The sequence below is a fragment of the Adiantum capillus-veneris genome, chromosome 30 (assembly GCF_014529385.1).
Source record: "Adiantum capillus-veneris isolate H3 chromosome 30, ASM1452938v2, whole genome shotgun sequence".
NCBI lineage: Eukaryota > Viridiplantae > Streptophyta > Polypodiopsida > Polypodiales > Pteridaceae > Adiantum > Adiantum capillus-veneris.
This window is the reverse complement of record NC_140960.1, coordinates 63,634,446-63,652,827: the sequence shown is the minus strand read 5'-3', so window position 1 is coordinate 63,652,827 and position 18,382 is coordinate 63,634,446. Positions and strand designations below refer to the sequence as shown.

General features: G+C 47.1%; 1 protein-coding gene across 4 annotated transcripts in view; it reads right to left on the bottom strand.

Moving 5' to 3' along the window:
• Positions 1–2,256: 2,256 nt before the first annotated feature.
• The window catches only part of LOC147418081 (uncharacterized), a 75,014-nt gene continuing 58,888 nt past the window's right edge, over positions 2,257–18,382 (bottom strand). For all 4 annotated transcript variants that reach the window (XM_086507161.1, XM_086507160.1, XM_086507163.1 and 1 more), the window contains 2 exons: positions 3,027–3,164; positions 2,257–2,942 (listed from right to left, as the gene is read on the bottom strand). In XM_086507161.1, coding sequence (XP_086363287.1) covers positions 3,042–3,164 — 123 coding nt within the window. In that variant the 3' untranslated portion in view covers positions 2,257–2,942; positions 3,027–3,041. The remainder of the gene's footprint in view (positions 2,943–3,026; positions 3,165–18,382) is intronic.

Sequence of the window (18,382 nt, the reverse complement as noted above, 5' to 3'; positions counted from 1 at the left end):
GTGTCATTTTATTTAAATTCGTGAAATATTTTTTCGTACCAAACTAGTGTTAGAGCGTGAAGATTACGTATTGGGGCAAGAGGAAGAGGAATATCCATCTCACGTTTCAAACACTATGTAGAAATGTTAGAAAGTAGGTAAAATTTGTCAATTTTCTATTTTGCCGAGCCACTACAAGGAAAAGAGGCAAGGGTATATCTAGCAAAATGATTTTAAGGCCTAAACTCTAGAAGGGTCTATGTAAAAAAGTGTTTTTAATATATTCATGAAAGAAGATTAACGGATACAATGAGTGGAAATATAACTTTCAATCCCCTTTGATACTAGCTTTCAAAACATGGGATTTTATTTCCTGACATAGCTCCCCTACAAATTGGAACTTAGGTTTTTGTTTGCTCTCTTAACAGAACTCTTCTACAAGCGGCATGAGTTTGTAGCTACTTGCTACCGGTTCTTTTAGGATAGGTAGCTAAAATAGCCCACAATTGTATCGTATTCGGGCTCATTCCCAACGTATGTTGAATGGTTAAGTCTTTTGATAGTTCAATGCTATGTCTGCTAGTAATAACAAGCAATATATAGTTGAGAATTTCTTGATAAGGCCTACTTGTGTATTTATTACCACATTGTCACTAATAATCAATATACAATTGAGGATTGGCTCATGTTCTACATTTTAGGCATGTATTCCTTCTCTTGCATATTTATTACTCGTTGCTAATGTATTTTTGACGATTTTTGTTAGTGCGCCTTTGAATTTGATTCCTAGTTTTCATTTAGGCAATGCTAGTAAATATGATTACAAATACGTTAGTTTGAGTTACATCGAACACAAGTGATAGTGTCCAATGATACATGCAATATGCAATTATACTACTCAATATACTCTTCGGTGTGTTGGCTTGATAGCCATCTCCTTCTTTGACTATGACAGAAACACTAAGCTCTGTAAAACATTGTTTCTTGAAGACCATTCACATTTTTATTACTGCCGTAGGAATTGTTTCCTAGATGTAATGTCTTAGATGCAATGACAAACATAACCCAACGCTACTTATTCTTGCATTAAGCTTCAACGTGCCTTTGTCTACCACTCCTCTTCTCTCTTATCAAAATGCTAATGTGTCATGCTTTTCCAATGAACGTGATAATCAAACATGCTAAGGAAAGATGTTGCACCTAAATTAAGATAGAACTTGCTTTTAGCAATTTGCTACCCTGCAAATTGGTTTACTCATTATTCTTTTCTTAATGGTGTTGTACCCGCTTCTAGAGCTTATCGCAAGCATACACAACATCCACTTTTTTTGTGACTCATACAAAGCTTGCCAACAAATCCGTACTTAATGAGTGTGGGACAACACTTTGCTGGCTTACATTTCTTTCTCACCCCTTCAAGCCACATAATTGTTTTCTAGATGTAGTGTCTCAAATGCAATGACAAACATAACCCAACACTACTTATTTTTGCATTAAGCTTCGACGTGCCTTTGTCCACCACCCCTCTTCTCTTATTAAGATCCTCATATGTCATGCTTTTCCAATGTAAGTAATAACCATACATGCTAAGGAAAGATGTTGCACCTAAATTAAGATAGCACTTGCTTTTAGCAATTTGCTACCCTACAAATTTATAAAGCATGGCTTACTTATTTTTCTTTCCTTAATAGTGTTGTACCCACTTCTAGAGCTCATCAAGCATGCACAAAAACTTTGGTACTCCCTACTTAGCACGCCGCACCATTTGACAAGCAAGATCTTTATCTAGCACACAATCTTTTAACAAAGCTTCTCTACCAAGCATTTTAGTGTTGGAACTCACAAATTCTTCAATGTTTCATTCTCACCCACCAAAAGGAACTTCTATTGTAGGTAAGGAATACAATGTTTGATAGTGTTACTTTAGGGTTTGATCACTCCCTATGTTCAAGTTTTGCAGACTGGTGCTCGGTCGTGAGTTTCACAACTCACCACCATGCAAAAGCCAATAATGCGTACCTCGATGGGCAAAGCGAGTTAATAACTCACCAAACAAGGAGCTAAAAGCATATCAGCTCCCACAGCAGACTTTGCCATGCCAGATAAAAACAAGGTAAAAAATCAATCAGGCCTACAGAAGTGGATGAGAAAGTGTGTGACACCTGCTACTCAATGCTTCTCTTTATAAAAATAGGAAAACAATGTCAACTATCTCTGACAGTGGCCTACATATACAAAAAAAACAATGCTTAGTTGATACCTCTCATACACGAAATACGAAGAAAAAGCTTGTCATCATAACTTGTGATGTGGCAATGATCACCAATGGTCCACAATTGCTCCCAACAGTTCCAAACTTTACTAAGGCCTTATATAGGGTACAAATCTTGAGTAAAATCTAATACGGAAAGTCTATATGTGGCTACTTTTCTTCTTAGGAATAGGTCTACAATCAAGCCAGCCAAATAATTATAACTAATATCAGCAGTGTTATTCCATGTCACTCATCTAACATGGCAAATAAGCTGATTAAAAAATAACAAGATTTTCTTGTTTGCAGAGTGTCGAATTCCGCAATTCTGTATGGTTTCTTCAAAGAGCTTACAGTTTTGACAAATCGAATCTAAATGTCAAGTAATGCTAGTAATGAGCTCCTTCCCCACGGTCATACCAAAATAGTTGAGGATGCTTCAGGCCAAATAATCAGCAGCGTAGAAAAGGCAAACCTTGATCTCTTGATCTTCTACATTCATCTGTTTACACTTGGCAATGCAATTCCAAATGAGCTTGCATTATCTTGTGCTTCGATATGGCAGCATCTATGTCAGACAAGACTCTTTAACATCCGTGTAGCCATTCTCAGCAATATTCCATGCTGATAGAATAATGACTTCAATAGCTGCTGTGCACAACAATAACCACCTCGATGAAGAAATTTTGCTTATAACTCCAGCACAAGATCACTGCATCTCGTAACCAAGTAATTTCATTAATTGTATACATGGAAACTGCAAACAAAGTAACACCGTCATTGAGACCTGACTTGCCTTTGTCTTGCTTAACTAGCTGGGTGCCTTGGCTTGCTGACATGCAGTTGGCCTGTCATTTGTTCTGTTTATGACGACGGCTTGACCTCTTACCACCACCTTCTCTTTCATCTTGGCTGCTCTAAGACCTCCTTCAGTCTGCATCAGTGCTATGGATTAGCTCACAAGCCGCATAGAGAAGTAACAGGTATATAAAATGCTCTCTCTCTCTCTCTCTCTCTCTCTCTCTCTCTCTCTCTCTCTCTCTCTCTCTCTCTCTCTAGCACATGTGTGTGGGCATAGCTCGGGGGGGTCGGGACTCTGGAAGAGTCGGCTGTCCAAGAACTGTGTACAGAGATGACGCATACTGGCGCCAGGCCTCTATAGAAGTGATGGCAGGAGGGGAGGAGTGCTCATGAAAGAGGCGCCATGCCTCACCCGAGTCCTGACTCAAGAATGGTTGATATAGATCCTGCTCTAGTCGAGCCAAAAATTCCCTCTTCTTCCGTCGCACTAGGTGTCGGAAGGCAATTTGTGACTGTCTATGATTGATGTCCCCCAAGCTTTGGACCACTCTCTAGAGTCATGGGGTATGAGGACTAGAGATGTCTGGGTATGTTTTTGCTCGAGCTGCGCAGACACAGAGAGAGCCTGATGACAGGAGAGGCTAGCCAGTCTCGGAGACAGATCACGACTTCTTTAGACTGGACATTGGGCAGCCGGAGGAGCAGCTACCACAGCAGAGCTCACATTCTCCTCACACCAGAGGCACGTTGATCAATCGACCGACCGAGCTATGGAGATCTAGACGCCCACGACTACAGAGGACTACATAGCATCAACGGAGGCTGCATCAGAGGACTCCGATCACTTTGGCCCGACATACATGACGCCCGGTCAGACTATTGACCATGGAGGAGATTGACGAGATCCGCCAAAGACCGATGATGGAGCTTCTATGATTTAGCTCTTTTGAGGATTGTACACCCTGCTCATCTTGTATCAGCCTTTGTATCAGCTCTCACCCATTATATTGCCACACGCACACCCACATTGTGTTGTAGTAGCCCCCAATCACTACTTTCACCCCCCTGCTCATATCCTACACAGTTTCAGCTAGCTGCTTAGTTCACATCTAGTAGTTAAGTTTATAGTTTTTCACTTTACTTCATTTTATTTTTGTACCCAGACATTGTATTACATCCACCAAGATTGTATCAGTTTGGTCTTTTAAAGACGTTTAATATAACATTTCATCTCATCTCATCTCATCTCTCTCTCTCTCTCTCTCTCTCTCTCTCTCTCTCTCTCTATTTCGGGGATATAATCTTACACAATACCTAGTGTGGGTGGTGGAGGGCCTCTCTCTCTCTCTCTCTCTCTCTCTCTCTCTCTCTCTCTCTCTCTCTCTCTCTCTCTCTCTATCTATCTATCTCCCCCTTTTTTCTCTCTCTCTCTCTCTCTTTTACCCAAACACTTTATCCTTAGGATAAAGGACACCCATAGAACCTATTTGTTGTAAGGGATGTCGCGGGTATGCTTGGGACAAAGGATTATCGTTTCTTGGAACCAAAAGACCCCACTCTCTAACCAACTCAAACCGTCGGACTCCAAGAATACCTCCCACTCCCAAAAAGGACCCCACCACTCTTACCAACATAACTATACCACTTCTTGGAAAAGCAAGGCATGAGAGGACACCTCTCTATAAAGGACAGAGAAGAAGAAGGGACAGGCTAGGCTTTTTTTTGAGGGTACTACTACCACAACACTTTCACCTCATGGATTCCTCCTCTCAGGTCATTTATCACTTAAGAGTTTTTTTTTGCATTAGGGTGACATCAATAACAAGTGTGGATTTCTTAAGACACCTGTCTTCCACCAACATGTACTAACATTCTCATGTTTTTATTTGTGGTGATGGTGACAGGTAACATGGACATCCACTTCTCTAATTCAATCTCTGGTGATATTTTTCCATTGTTTGATGCATTAGTCTCCCTATCTGAATTAATCACATGTAAAACATTAAGGCATGAATGGAACAAGCGGGCTTGGTTTGAGTATATCATGAGCAGTCATCCACTCTGTTTATAGTGAATTAATGATATTTTCTAATTTCTTGGCAAAGTTAGTAATGGATTAATTATGTCACCTTCTCTCTCTCTCTCTCTCTCTCTCTCTCTCTCTCTCTCTCTCTCTCTCTCTCGCCCACCAGCCTGCTCGCACGAGCTCCCTCTCAGCCCCCGCCACAGCTCTGCCCATCACCATCTACAGCCCATGGCCCAGCACTGCTATACCCCCATTCAGCTCCTGCATTACACATGGCTGCAAATCGCTGAGTAGTGGTAAAACAGCCCACTGTGTAGCAAACCAGCCAGCTCCCTGTTATTCCAGCCCCCCTGCCTTTGCTCAGCCCCCCGCCACTGTATGGCCACATAGCTCTCTCTCTCTTTCTCCCCCATCGACCATGGCGACCCCCCCTCCATCCGCAACAAAAGTTGGCGGGGGGCTCATGATGACCCCCCTCGCCCGGTATTGCCGCCGTAACAAAGTCTCAGAGGAGCTACTTGCCTCAATCCGCTAGGAAATGGAAGGGATGCTCCAAGCGGAGATCCTGCAGGCCACCGGAGTGATGCACCAATACATCACCGATTTGCGAAAGGAGAATGAAGCTCTTAGGATTGAGCTTGGGGAGACCAAGAAGGAGATAGAGCTTCTACGAGCCTCGATCATTGTGGCCCGGGAAGATGGAGAGATCTCACACGTGGAGACTATTAAAGAAGACTTGAAGAAGGAGCTGCACACCGAGATGGAGGCTACCCAGGGGAAGTGGGTGGAGGTGGTCCGCAAGACCATCAAGCAGGAGGTCAAGGAGGATGTCGTACGTGAGGAGCACATCAGAGTCCAGGACACCCTGAGGAGGAGAGGTTGAGGCAGGCTCGACGCCTCAACATCCGTGTTGCTAATTGGACTATTTTCTTATTTTTAATGATTAATCTTTTTTTTAGGATATTTTATTATGTGCACTAAGAACTTTTAAAAGATTGTAGCTACAGGAACTGCCATCAGGAACGGACAACTCTGATGTGTCATTTGATGGGTGACGGTAAACATCGTGAAGGAGTTTCCGTACGTTCGGTGGAAAGGGCCGGGTTACGAGTGCCCCTGATGCGTCACATGATGGGTGACGGGTGCATCAGTAAGGGGGCATCCCGTAGGCTAAGGAGGAAATCCGAACTGAGTAAGAAAATACGCGTAAGAACGCAAGCACAAGAATAAAGATGGGTTCAATGAAGCTTTTTACGAAAAGCAAGAACAATCGTGGGAAGGCAGACGCTTTCCGAATCGCGGGAAGGCAGACGTTTTCTCGCGAGGAATCTATGTTTGCATTGCATTCGTGCATGTGGTTGCATCCAGGGACGCCTGGGAAGTGTTGTGAAATGCATTGGTTTTAACTTATAAGGTTTTATTGAGTTTTTGGGCAGGTTCAGACCAATTTTAAAATATGCCGGCCGCCCACTTAATAAGTGGGTAGCCACTTAGAAGATAAAGAAACAAAACCAGCCAACGAATTCTCTCTCCCTATTCGTGCCGTGGCTAGGGAGCTATAAAAGCACCACATGCCCTCACTCAAAGGAGGTACCAACATCAGCAAGAGAAGACTCTGCCGTAAGAGATCGCGAGACTACGAAGCACGGAAGTCGCTTTTCCCGCGCAAGAACGACAGGTATCTATTGTGGATTCGCCATACGAATTGTTGTCGCGTGTTTGTGTGGTTTGTTTTGCAGGAATCTTCCGTCTTACGGGAAGGCCCTTCACGGGAAGTACGGCTTCACGCCTAAGTCCCTTACGGGAAAGTACGGCTTCGCACCTAAGTCCCTTACGGGAAGGAACGGCCTTGTGTCCAAGCCCTTTACGGGAAAGCACAACCTTCGGGTCTAAGATTACAGAACAGAGGGGTTTCCTCGGGTTCTCGTGCTTGTATACGAATTCTCCCTGAATAAAAGAATACTCTTAACGGGGGGGGGACCAGCCCATCTTCTGGTCCCCAATACTGTGTCGATCTTCTTCCTTCTCTCATATTTGCAAAGTATTTTAATTTTCAGATTTTCAAGTGCTGGTGTACGCTCCCGTTTTGTGACAGTGGTATCAGAGCTCGGACTCCTCTCTCCCTCTGCCAAGAAGGACGATTCCGGGAAGAACGGGAAGAACCATGTCCAGCCAAGGGAGAAGCGTTGAAGAGGAGCTTCAACAAGTGCAAGCTCAACTTGCGGAGTTGCAACAAATTTTACTGCTGCCAGACATCCAAAAGCTTTTGGGCGGAATGAAGAAAACGAATGGAACTGATGCAGCCAAGCATCCAGAAAACACTGTTGGCGTGAGACCACAGGAGGCAAGAGAAGAAGCACGTGCCGAGGTGCACAAAGGATCTTCGGATCGGAATGAACGGCCTACTTCAAGGAAAGGCCAGGAAAAAGCGCTCTCGCTGCTAGACGAGAGCAAGGACATCTCTATCTCATCTCCATCTTACTCTCCTGATTATACTTCTACTTCTCGATCATCGCGTCAGAAGAAGGAAGCAGCTACTACCGCCACTACCATACATCAACCTAAAGATAAGCCTCGATTCAAGAAGCAAGGTCGCAAGTCTCAACATCGCATGAGAGTCTTCAAATCAGGCGACAAGGACATCAAGTTCGAAACCTACAATGGACGGAGAGACATCTCCAAAGCACTGTCCTTCATCAGACAGTTTGAAGTCGCCTTTACCAATGGGCACTTCACAGAAAAATCCAAATTACGCCATGTGGGGATGCACCTCAAGGAAACGGCAAGTAATTGGTGGTTAGCCAAGATTCTGGAAGGTTCTCAGGCCAGAACTTGGGAGAGCTTCAAATCTGAATTTTATGAACAATTTCTTCCGCCTGACTTCGAGCAGGACATACAGAAGGAATGGGACTGGCTTGCCCAGAAGGAACATGAAAGAGTAACGACTTATGTGGACAAGTATTGGTCGGTTCTTCTGAAGGTCACTCCCTTCATGAAGATTGCCGACGAGGAAAAGAAAAGAAAGTTCGAAGCGGGTCTCCAACCGCAGCTTCGAAAGAGTATGAAGGTGTATCCGCATGATACTCTTCAGAGGATGATGGAGTCAGCAATCATTGCTGAGGATTTGCACTCAACTGGGACGCCCAGAAAGATGGAGCATAGCACTTACCGTGCAAGACAAAGAGGGGTCTACGATGACCAAGGGGGCCAAGGAAGAAAACGTCCTCCATCTAGAGACGATGATCATTCTAAGAAGCCAGAGGGCACTGGCAAGCGAACTAAGTACCTTTCTCCTACTCAACTTCAAACTTTCAGAGAGGAAGGAAGATGCTTCTACTGTGGCGAGAAAGGACATATGAAACCGGACTGCCCGCTAAAGCAGCAATGGCAAGAACAAGCCTCTACGAGGCAAGAGAAAGCAAGGAAGGAACCCGCACCACCAACCTCGAACTCAATTCCAGATGTTCAAGGAAACACTTCTTGATGAACTCCCTCCGGTACGCCCGGAAGATCACCGCATAGATCTCATACCGGGTAGCTCGCTTCCCAATCAACCCCCTTATCGGGTGAGTCTTGCTCAGCAAGAGGAAATTTTGAAGCAAGTCAACGAGCTTCTAGAGAAAGGGTTAGTACGACCAAGTGCTTCACCCTACTGCTCTCCAGTTCTACTGGTGCAGAAGAAAGATGGCACGTTTCGAATGTGCATAGACTATCGGTCTTTAAACAAGATCACAATCAAGAATCGCTTTCCGATCCCTCGGATTGATGATATACTTGATAAGTTGCAGGGTGCAAGTGTCTTTAGTCGCATAGACTTAAAGAGTGGGTATCACCAGATACGAATCGCCCCTGAGGATGTCCACAAGACTGCTTTCCGCACAACCTTTGGACTATATGAATTTTTGGTAATGCCTTTCGGCTTGACAAATGCTCCTGCGACGTTCAATCGCATGATGGACCGCATTTTCAGCCCGTATCGAGCTTTTACGGGAGTATTCTTTGACGACATACTCATCTTCTCTAAGTCAGAAGAGGAACATCGGAAGCACTTGGACTCAGTGTTTCAAGAATTGCGAAAGCATGAGTTGCATGTGAATGCAAAGAAGAGCGAGTTCTTTCTCTCAAAGATACACTATCTCGGCCATATAGTCTCTCACAATCAAGTGAGTATGGATCCTGCCAAGATCCGAGTGGTAGAAGATTGGCCTATTCCCACTACAGTACATGATATACGTAGTTTCCTGGGATTATGTTCGTATTATCGAAGGTTTGTTCGAGGATTTGCTCATGTAGCAGGACCACTTTATGACTTGACAAAGAAGAAGATTCCTTTCAGATGGGGATCGAGACAACAAGGAGCTTTTGATCGGCTCAAGTACTTGCTAAGCCATGGACCTATTTTGATAGTGCCTGACTTAAGAAAACCATTTGAGGTTCACTGCGATGCTTCAGGCGATTGCATCGGAGCAGTCTTAAACCAAGAAGGCCATGCAGTGGCCTACGAAAGCAGACGGCTTAAGGATGCAGAGTTGCATGCATCAATCTACGAAAAGGAACTCACGGTTGTGATTCACGCCTTATCCAACTGGAAGCACTATCTTCTAGGAGCGGATTTTGTGATCAAGACTGATCACCAGAGTTTGTGGTATTTTCTTACGCAAAGGAAACTATCTGAGAAGCAGATGAGATGGGCAAACTTTTTGTCTATGTTTCACTTCCAGATCCTTCACACGACTGGGAGAAAGAACGTGGTCGCGGACGCATTGTCTAGGCGGCCAAGGGTGAACGCTATCACTTCGGTGTATCACCAAGAATTAGAAGCACTACCGGATTTGTATCCGAATGATCCAGACTTCTCCACCATTTGGGGAAAGCTACATCGTGGAGAGAATGAGTTTCCCTATTCCATCCGGGACGCTTATCTCTACCACCATCAAGCCATATGTGTGGCGGAACCATTAAGAAAGAAGATCATGAATAAAGCACATGCTTCGCCTTATGCGGGTCATCGGGGTATTCTCCCTACGACCTTAGCAATGGAAAGATATTTCTTTTGGCCTAGCCTTAAAGCAGACATTGATAAGTATGTCAAGGAATGCTTGGTTTGCCAAAAAGTGAAGTATGATCGACATAAGACGCCTAGGTTGCTACAACCTTTGCCTGTGCCTAATGAACCTTGGGAAAGTATTGCCATGGATTTCATCATGGACCTCCCTAGAACTCGGACTGGAAATGACGCGATCTGGACCATTGTGGACAGGTTTAGCAAGCAAGCACACTTTATACCAGTCAAGAAAACGATCAAAGCAGATCATATGGCTAGGGTCTTTCTAGCACAGATCTTTCAGAATCACGGAATACCTAAGTCTATTGTGAGCGATCGAGATCCTCGCATGACAGGAAATTTTTGGCGTGCCTTGATGGATAATCTTGGTACAACGCTGAATTTTTCATCTGCCTACCATCCTCAAACGGACGGGCAAAGTGAGGTAGCCAATTCCACAGTATTGGATATGTTAAAAGCTTATGTGTCAGACCGGCAATCTCACTGGGAGAAATATTTGCCTCTTGTCGAGTATACGTATAACAATACCATACACTCATCGATAGGGAAAGCACCTTTTGAGATTCTCTATGGTAAGCCTTTGCTTCCACCCATCCTTTTAACTAAGGATAAGATCTTTGCAGCAGATGAGTTTGTCCGGGATTTGGACACCGCCTACGGGCAAGTTAGGAGAGCTATTCTACGCTCTCAAGAAAAGCATAAGAAAGCTACAGACAAGCACAGAAGGAATCTAGACTTAACAGTCGAACAGTTAGTCTTACTCAAGTTTGAGAAGGCAAGACTTAAGAAACAAGCGTCTCATAAGGGGAAGGTGGTAAAACTTTCTACCCGTTACTATGGGCCGTTTAAGATCACTGAGCGAGTGAATGATGTCACCTTCCAAATAGAGCTACCGCTTAATTAAAAGATCCATAATGCTTTCCATGTCAGTTTACTCCGGCCGTATGTGGGACAGCTTCCAAGCCAGCCTAGTGCTGAGGAACCTCCTGAGGTTGAGGAAACAGAAGAAATACTCCAACCGGAGCAGATAGTAAGTCATCAGGAGCGGCCTCTCAAATCCGGAAAGATAACACAAAAGTATTTGGTTAAGTTTAAGAACTATTCGAATCTAGATGCTCAGTGGATGACGCAGGAGGAATTAGCAGCTTATCCCGAGATACTGGAGGTATATGTCCAAGCACTACAGTTGAGGTCAACTGTTTAGAAGCCAGAGGGATGTTGCTAATTGGACTATTTTCTTATTTTTAATGATTAATCTTTTTTTTAGGATATTTTATTATGTGCACTAAGAACTGTTAAAAGATTGTAGCTACAGGAACTGCCATCAGGAACGGACAACTCTGATGTGTCATTTCATGGGTGACGGAAACATCGCAAAGGAGTTTCCGTACGTTCGGTGGAAAGGGCCGGGTTACGAGTGCCCCTGATGCGTCACATGATGGGTGACGGGTGCATCAGTAAGGGGGCATCCCGTAGGCTAAGGAGGAAATCCGAACTGAGTAAGAAAATACGCGTAAGAACACAAGCACAAGAATAAAGATGGGTTCAATGAAGCTTTTTACGAAAAGCAGGAACAATCGCGGGAAGACAGACGCTTTTCCGCGAGGAATCTATGTTTGCATTGCATCCGTGCATGTGGTTGCATCCAGGGACGCCTGGGAAGTGTTGTGAAATGCATTGGTTTTAACTTATAAGGTTTTATTGAGTTTTTGGGCAGGTTCAGACCAATTTTAAAATATGCCGGCCGCCCACTTAATAAGTGGGCAGCCACTTAGAAGATAAAGCAACAAAACCAGCCAGCGAATTCTCTCTCCCTATTCGTGCCGTGGCCAGGGAGCTATAAAAGCACCACATGCCCTCACTCAAAGGAGGTACCAACATCAGCAAGAGACGACTCTGCCGCAAGAGATCGCGAGACTACAAAGCACGGAAGTCGCTTTTCCCGCGCAAGACGACAGGTATCTATTGTGGATTCACCATACGAATTGTTGTCGCGTGTTTGTGTGGTTTGTTTTGCAGGAATCTCCCGTCTTACGGGAAGGCCCTTCACGGGAAGTACGGCTTCACGCCTAAGTCCCTTACGGGAAAGTACGGCTTCGCGCTTAAGTCTCTTACGGGAAGGAACGGCCTTGTGCCCAAGCCCTTTACGGGAAAGCACGACCTTCGGGTCTAAGATTATAGAACGGAGGGGTTTCCTCGGGTTCTCGTGCTTGTATATGAATTCTCCCTGAATAAAAGAATACTCTTAACGGGGGGGGGACCAGCCCGTCTTCTGGTCCCCAATACTGTGTCGATCTTCTCCCTTCTCTCATATTTGCAAAGTATTTTAATTTTCAGATTTTCAAGTGCTCGTAAAGCTCCCGTTTTGTGACAATCCGTGTGACCGGCCTGGCAGAGGGACTTTCACCAGAGAGAGATGCCGAGGAGCTGTGCAAACGGCTCGGCTTTGGAGAGACCATGCCCTTCACCCGTGCATGGAGAGCGGGACAGGACTCCTCGAGAGCACGGGCTTTGGTGCTGCAGATGCGGTCCCCGCAGGAGAGAGTCACTTTCTTTCGAAAGCAAGTCCTGATCCGCACGCTTCTAGGCAGCCCCATCTACATCGACGAGGATCTAACGAGGATGCAGGTCGAGCACCGCCGTGCCTGCATGCCTCAAATATTACAGGCGACGAGAGAGGACCGAAAGGCCTTCTACAGAGATGGTCGTATTTTTGTGGATGGGCGCCCCATGAAATAGGGGCACGCGGCCTATGGGACGCCGCTGGGACCGGAGATACTTCTCAGAGGAGCAGTGTGGAACTGCAATGGGTCATTGTGGACTCGCCCCGACAAACTGGAGGAGCTTATAGAGGACCACGACTTCATTTGCATCACTGAGACCCATGAGAGCCCTGAAAGGGGGCTACCAGCCATTGCAGGCTTCAGATGGGAGTCAGTCTTTCGAGCTACCACTCGCCGCGGCACTTCACGAGGATCCGGTGGGATGGCCATATTATTTCGCCGTTCCATCAGCAGTCATATACAGATTGTGAGCCGAGATGAGGAGGCGCCTTTTCTATGGGTACGCCTGGAGATAGACCGCGAGCATTGGGTCTATATCGCCATTTGCTGCTTTCCACCACGAGGCTCCTCATATGCGAGCACTGATGGGCACGCACGGGAGGTGGATTCCCCTTATACACCACTCTCAAATGACATACTCCGCTACTCAACACTCGGAGAGGTCTTCCTTATGGGAGACTTCAACGGGCGCACCCAGACCAGGCAATGCGAGCTCTATGATATGGACCACCCAGAGATTATGAGCAGTTTAGACCCAGAAGAGATGGGGATTAGCATACTGTCAGCAGACTCAGGGCAGGACATCACCGGGTTCGACAGTCACCTATTGGAGCTAGGTAGCCGACATCATCTCGTTATTTATAACGGGATGCAGAGGTGGCCAGATTCGAGCGGGCTCACTTGCTTCCCTCATGGGGGGGGGGAGAGAGTACTGTCAACTACATTCTTGGGAGTCTTTTGGGGGCCCAGCTTCTCCGATCTTTCAGTGTCGGGAGACGTCCTATCGGTACAGACCACACTTTCCTCACTTTCACACTCACCTCCCATTTGTCACACACACCGACGCCACTCACACAGCCACATACCACTATTCATTTTACACACGAGCTCTCTCATGTCTATGCACACCATCTCCTATCTCTCGACCCAAATGCCCCCCTAGAATCACTCACATCAGATCTTACCTCCATGATTCACACATCTGCCATTCAGAGCTTCCCTCACCACACATGCACACATGCACCCCGCACAGGTTCCATGCCACGGAACAGCTGGTATGACGATGATTGCAGAGCATTACGACGTCAGCTCAGAGAGGATGAGGCCCGCGGGGTACTCACACACCGCCAGGTTCAGCGCCAGATGTAGTCTCTCACCCACCGTAAAAAGCGGGAATGGGACGAGCAGCAGTATTGGGACTTATATCACTTGCTTGTGAGCCGAGATAGTGCAGAGGCATGGCGCCGCATCCGCGAGCGCAGGCCACCGACACCGATCGAGGACCCGGACACATGGTACCGCTATGCAGAGGGCCTTCACCAGATACCAGGACAGCCACCGATACCCCTGCCACAGGGACCACGCCCCACCACTTCGTCCTTCTTCACATCAGAGATGGTAGCTCGAGCCATCCGGCATCTACAGCATGGTAGAACTCGAGACCAGACCGAGCTACAAGCCGAGCATCTGATTTATGGGAGAGAGACCTTGGCACCTTTCATAGCTCATCTCTTTAACCACGCACTAGTGGAGGGATTTCCAGACTCGTGGGCACAGCACATCATTGTACCTATCCACAAGTCTGGAGACACCATGGATCCCAACACATACAGGACTATTATGATTGGCCACATGTTGGCCAAGATCTATGGCGCGGTTTTAGAGAAGGAGCTTAGCACCAGAGCAGAGGCAGCAGGCATCCGAGCTGCAAGACAGGCTGGGTTCCGCCGCACATACTCTACCATCGATCATATCTTCACGCTACGCTGCTTGATCGACCAGGCACGAGTGAGGAAGAGGAGGCTTTACTGTTGCTTTGTGGACTTTCGCAAAGCATTTAATACGATGCCACGTGAGCGACTCTTCAGGCGACTACTCTCACGTGGGCTTGAGGAGGACATGATATGGGACATATATACACTTTATGAGCAGGTATGTGGACGAGTACAATGTCCAGGAGGCACTACATAGACCTTGTTTAGCACCATTGGTGTGAAACAAGGATGTCCACTCTCCCCTACACTCTTTGGACTCTACATTGATGAGATAGTGGATTTTATTCAGCATAGAGGAGGTGATGGGGTGGAGATGGGTGGCACCACAGTCCATATACTATTATATACCGATGATATTGTACTCATATCAGAGTCAGCAGAGGGCAGAGGGGCTGCGTCAGCATCTCCTTGGGCTCGATGACTTTTGTGCACCAGTGAACCTTGGGAAAACCAAGGTTCTCATCTTTCATACATCAGCACGGATCAGACGAGAGAGCTCTTTCACAGCAACAGGGGGCAGTATCGAGGTTGTAGGCTCATATGTCTACTTGGGAGTGACTTTTACCGCGGCATCAGGGGCCTTTTCCATGACACGGGCAGCCAGAGACATACTGACCAAGGGGTACTCCGCACTCGCACGGATGGAGAGACAGTGCCACCAGGCACAATTTCAGGAGCCCCGTACGAGGGGTGGTTTTTTGACACTCTGGCCACACTGGCTCTTATGTATGGGGCAACCATATGAGGACCTGGCTTAGCAGACTCGATCTGGCCTTTGATTTCCACAGGTACTGATGATCTCCAGGATGATCCGCAGCAAGCCGTCCGTTCCACATGATATAGTCAGAGCAGAGCTAGCAGTCCCACCTATGCTAGTAGAGGCACTGTTTCAGACGGTTTGCTTGTTACATAGACTACAGAGTATGGATAGGGACCGCATTGCCTATCAATACAAGCATCACAGTCTATGGCACCGGCGGGAGATGCCTCTTCTTGGTATGAAAAACCAGCGCGTGGTTCACTAAACATGGGCTTGATATAGATCGACTACTACCCCTCCAGTATGACATCCATGCACCTACTTATACTCTCACTCATCGGGAGAGGAATAGGATCATCAGGCAAGGGATTTCGCATATTTACATTGAGAGGACATGGATCAGCCCTAGGCAGCCACTATCGACGAAAATGCTCCACTACCATAAGCATTTTCTCCAGATATCAGATCAGGGCTTCATAGACACCCCTTAGTATATGCAGCAGTACATGCCACATCACCTACGGGTAGCCATCGACCAGCTCCGAGTCTCATCACACCAGCTTGAGATTGAGCGGGGCAGAGCCAGAGGCATACCACGAGAGAACCAGACTTGCCCAGTGTGTCAGACAGAGGTGGAGACGGAGGAGCACTTCATGCTACGATGCCCAGCTTACTCAGAGCTTAGACAGAGATTTGGGATTGAGGGCACTCTCCAGACATGCATGAGGAGGAGAGACCAGACTCATGTGGGCCATTTCATCACAGGAGCACTCCACATACGTGAGGAGTCTACACGACCATGACCACATGACACTGGAGGTGTTCAGCAGACGATCACTCAGCTTTTCCAGAGAATGACTTCGGGGGATCCCACACCGCCGACGACGACTGGGCTGACACTCTGGGTTGACACTCAAGCAGGCAGAGGCACAGCGAGCACGACACCGACCCCGAGAGTTAGGATACCAACGGCCCCGTCTATACCAGCAGGATATACTGAGGATATGTACACTTCATGAGCAGCAACTGAAGAGGGCCCGCTCCACCACACATTGGAGCACCCACTTACATCGGGTTTTTCAGCCCCTCCCCCCCATGTACCACTTTTTATACCCATCACCCATTACACACTACTAGCCAGCTCTGATACGGGTATGCCCTCACACTTTTACTTTCACTCAGCACGAGGTAGTCATTTTCTGTTGTGACAGAGCTACATCCACAGCAATGTATTCATATGGTCAGTATCTGCGGTGCCAAAGCCATATATACCCATACCACCACACATTAGCATCATACCACCACACTGCACATCCCGGTTCTAGATTAGCTTTCATTTCAGCATTCTATTTTCAGTATTTTCTTTTCCGGACACCCGGACTACAACTAGATGTATATTGATTTGTCTCATAGGCCGACTTCGGCCTTTAGAAGACGTAAATAAAGCTCTCTCTCTCTCTCTCTCTCTCTCTCTCTCTCTCTCTCTCTCTCTCTCTCTCTCTCTCTCTCTCTCTCTCTCTCACACACACACACACACACAACCTACTTGCCTAATCTTGCTATTTACCCATGCACAGTCTCTCTCGTGCTACCCCCTTGCTCTCGCCACCCCTCGCGCTGCCCTCCTGCTCCCGCCCTCGCGCTGCCTTCCTGCTCCCGCTCTTTCTCTCTCGCTCGGCGCTCTCTCTCCCATCTCCTGCTACCCTGCTCCACCTGCCCTAGTTGCACTTGCTCTTGCCCTCCCGCTCCCACTGCCCCCCTGCTCCCGCTCCTACTGCTACCCCCGCCTCCCCACGTGCTCTCCCACTCTCCACCCCCCACCCCCCCCCTCGCGCTGCCCCCCTGCTCCCGCTCTCACTGCTACCCCCGCCTCCCCACGCGCGCTCTCCCGCCCCCCCCCCTCCCCTCGCGCTCCCCTGCAACCCCAGCCACCCCCCTCTTCGCGTTCTCCCTGCAACCCCAACCCTAAGCGCTCCAACCCCCCCTGCCGGCCCGAGCGTAGAGAGAGAGTGGGGAGGGGTTTTAGGCATAGAGAGAGAGAGGACCCGTGCGTAGAGTGGAAAAAGTTGCGTAGAGAGAGAGAGAGAGAGAGAGAGAGAGAGAGAGAGAAGGGGATTCTTTCCCCCCCCCCCTTCTTTTTTTGCGGCCTCCAAGTATGAGGAAACAAAATGACAAGGAGGACCCTATGGAGGATGCCATCCAAAAATACAAAGAAGAAATGAGCGAGTCCATCAACAAGATCAATCGCCACCTCCTAGGTACTATTAACGGACTCAACGAGCGCGTGGCGGCACAGGAAAGCACGATACATACACTTGAGGATCGTGTGAAGGCCCACGATGAGGAAATCGCACTACTCAAGAAAGAGCTTGCAGAGGTGCGATCGCAAAATGTCCTCGAAGATGGAGAGCTTCAACCCTCAATAATTGAAGAGCTTAACACGATTAAAGAACAAGTGCGGGCCATCAAAGAAGGTGAGGAGCAACAAAAAGAAATGACGACCTTGTGGGTAGATGTCATCACAAAGACCCGACAAAAATCAGAAAAGGCCGAAAAATGGATCGAGATTGTCAAGAAAGCAAAGGGCAAGGAAATAACCCCCACCCCCACACCAACCGTCATTAACCTGACATTAGAAGAGGAGCAAAGGAGACGTGTGCGGGCCTTACACGTAAGGATATGTGGCATCAGAGACCAAGATAATGTGGATGAAGAGATGAAAGAACTCATGACTATGGTGGGGGTTAACGAGCAAATGCATACGAGGGATTGGAGAGTGGGCGATAAGAAAAGTGGGAGCAACGGAGAAACCTCGAAAGAAAGGGCATTTATCCTTCGCTTCCCCTCCATGGAAGCGAAGAACTTCTTGAAGAAAAGACAGACTCTAAAGAAGACTGGAATCTTTCTTGGAAATGACCTCACCCTCTCGCAGATTGCTCATA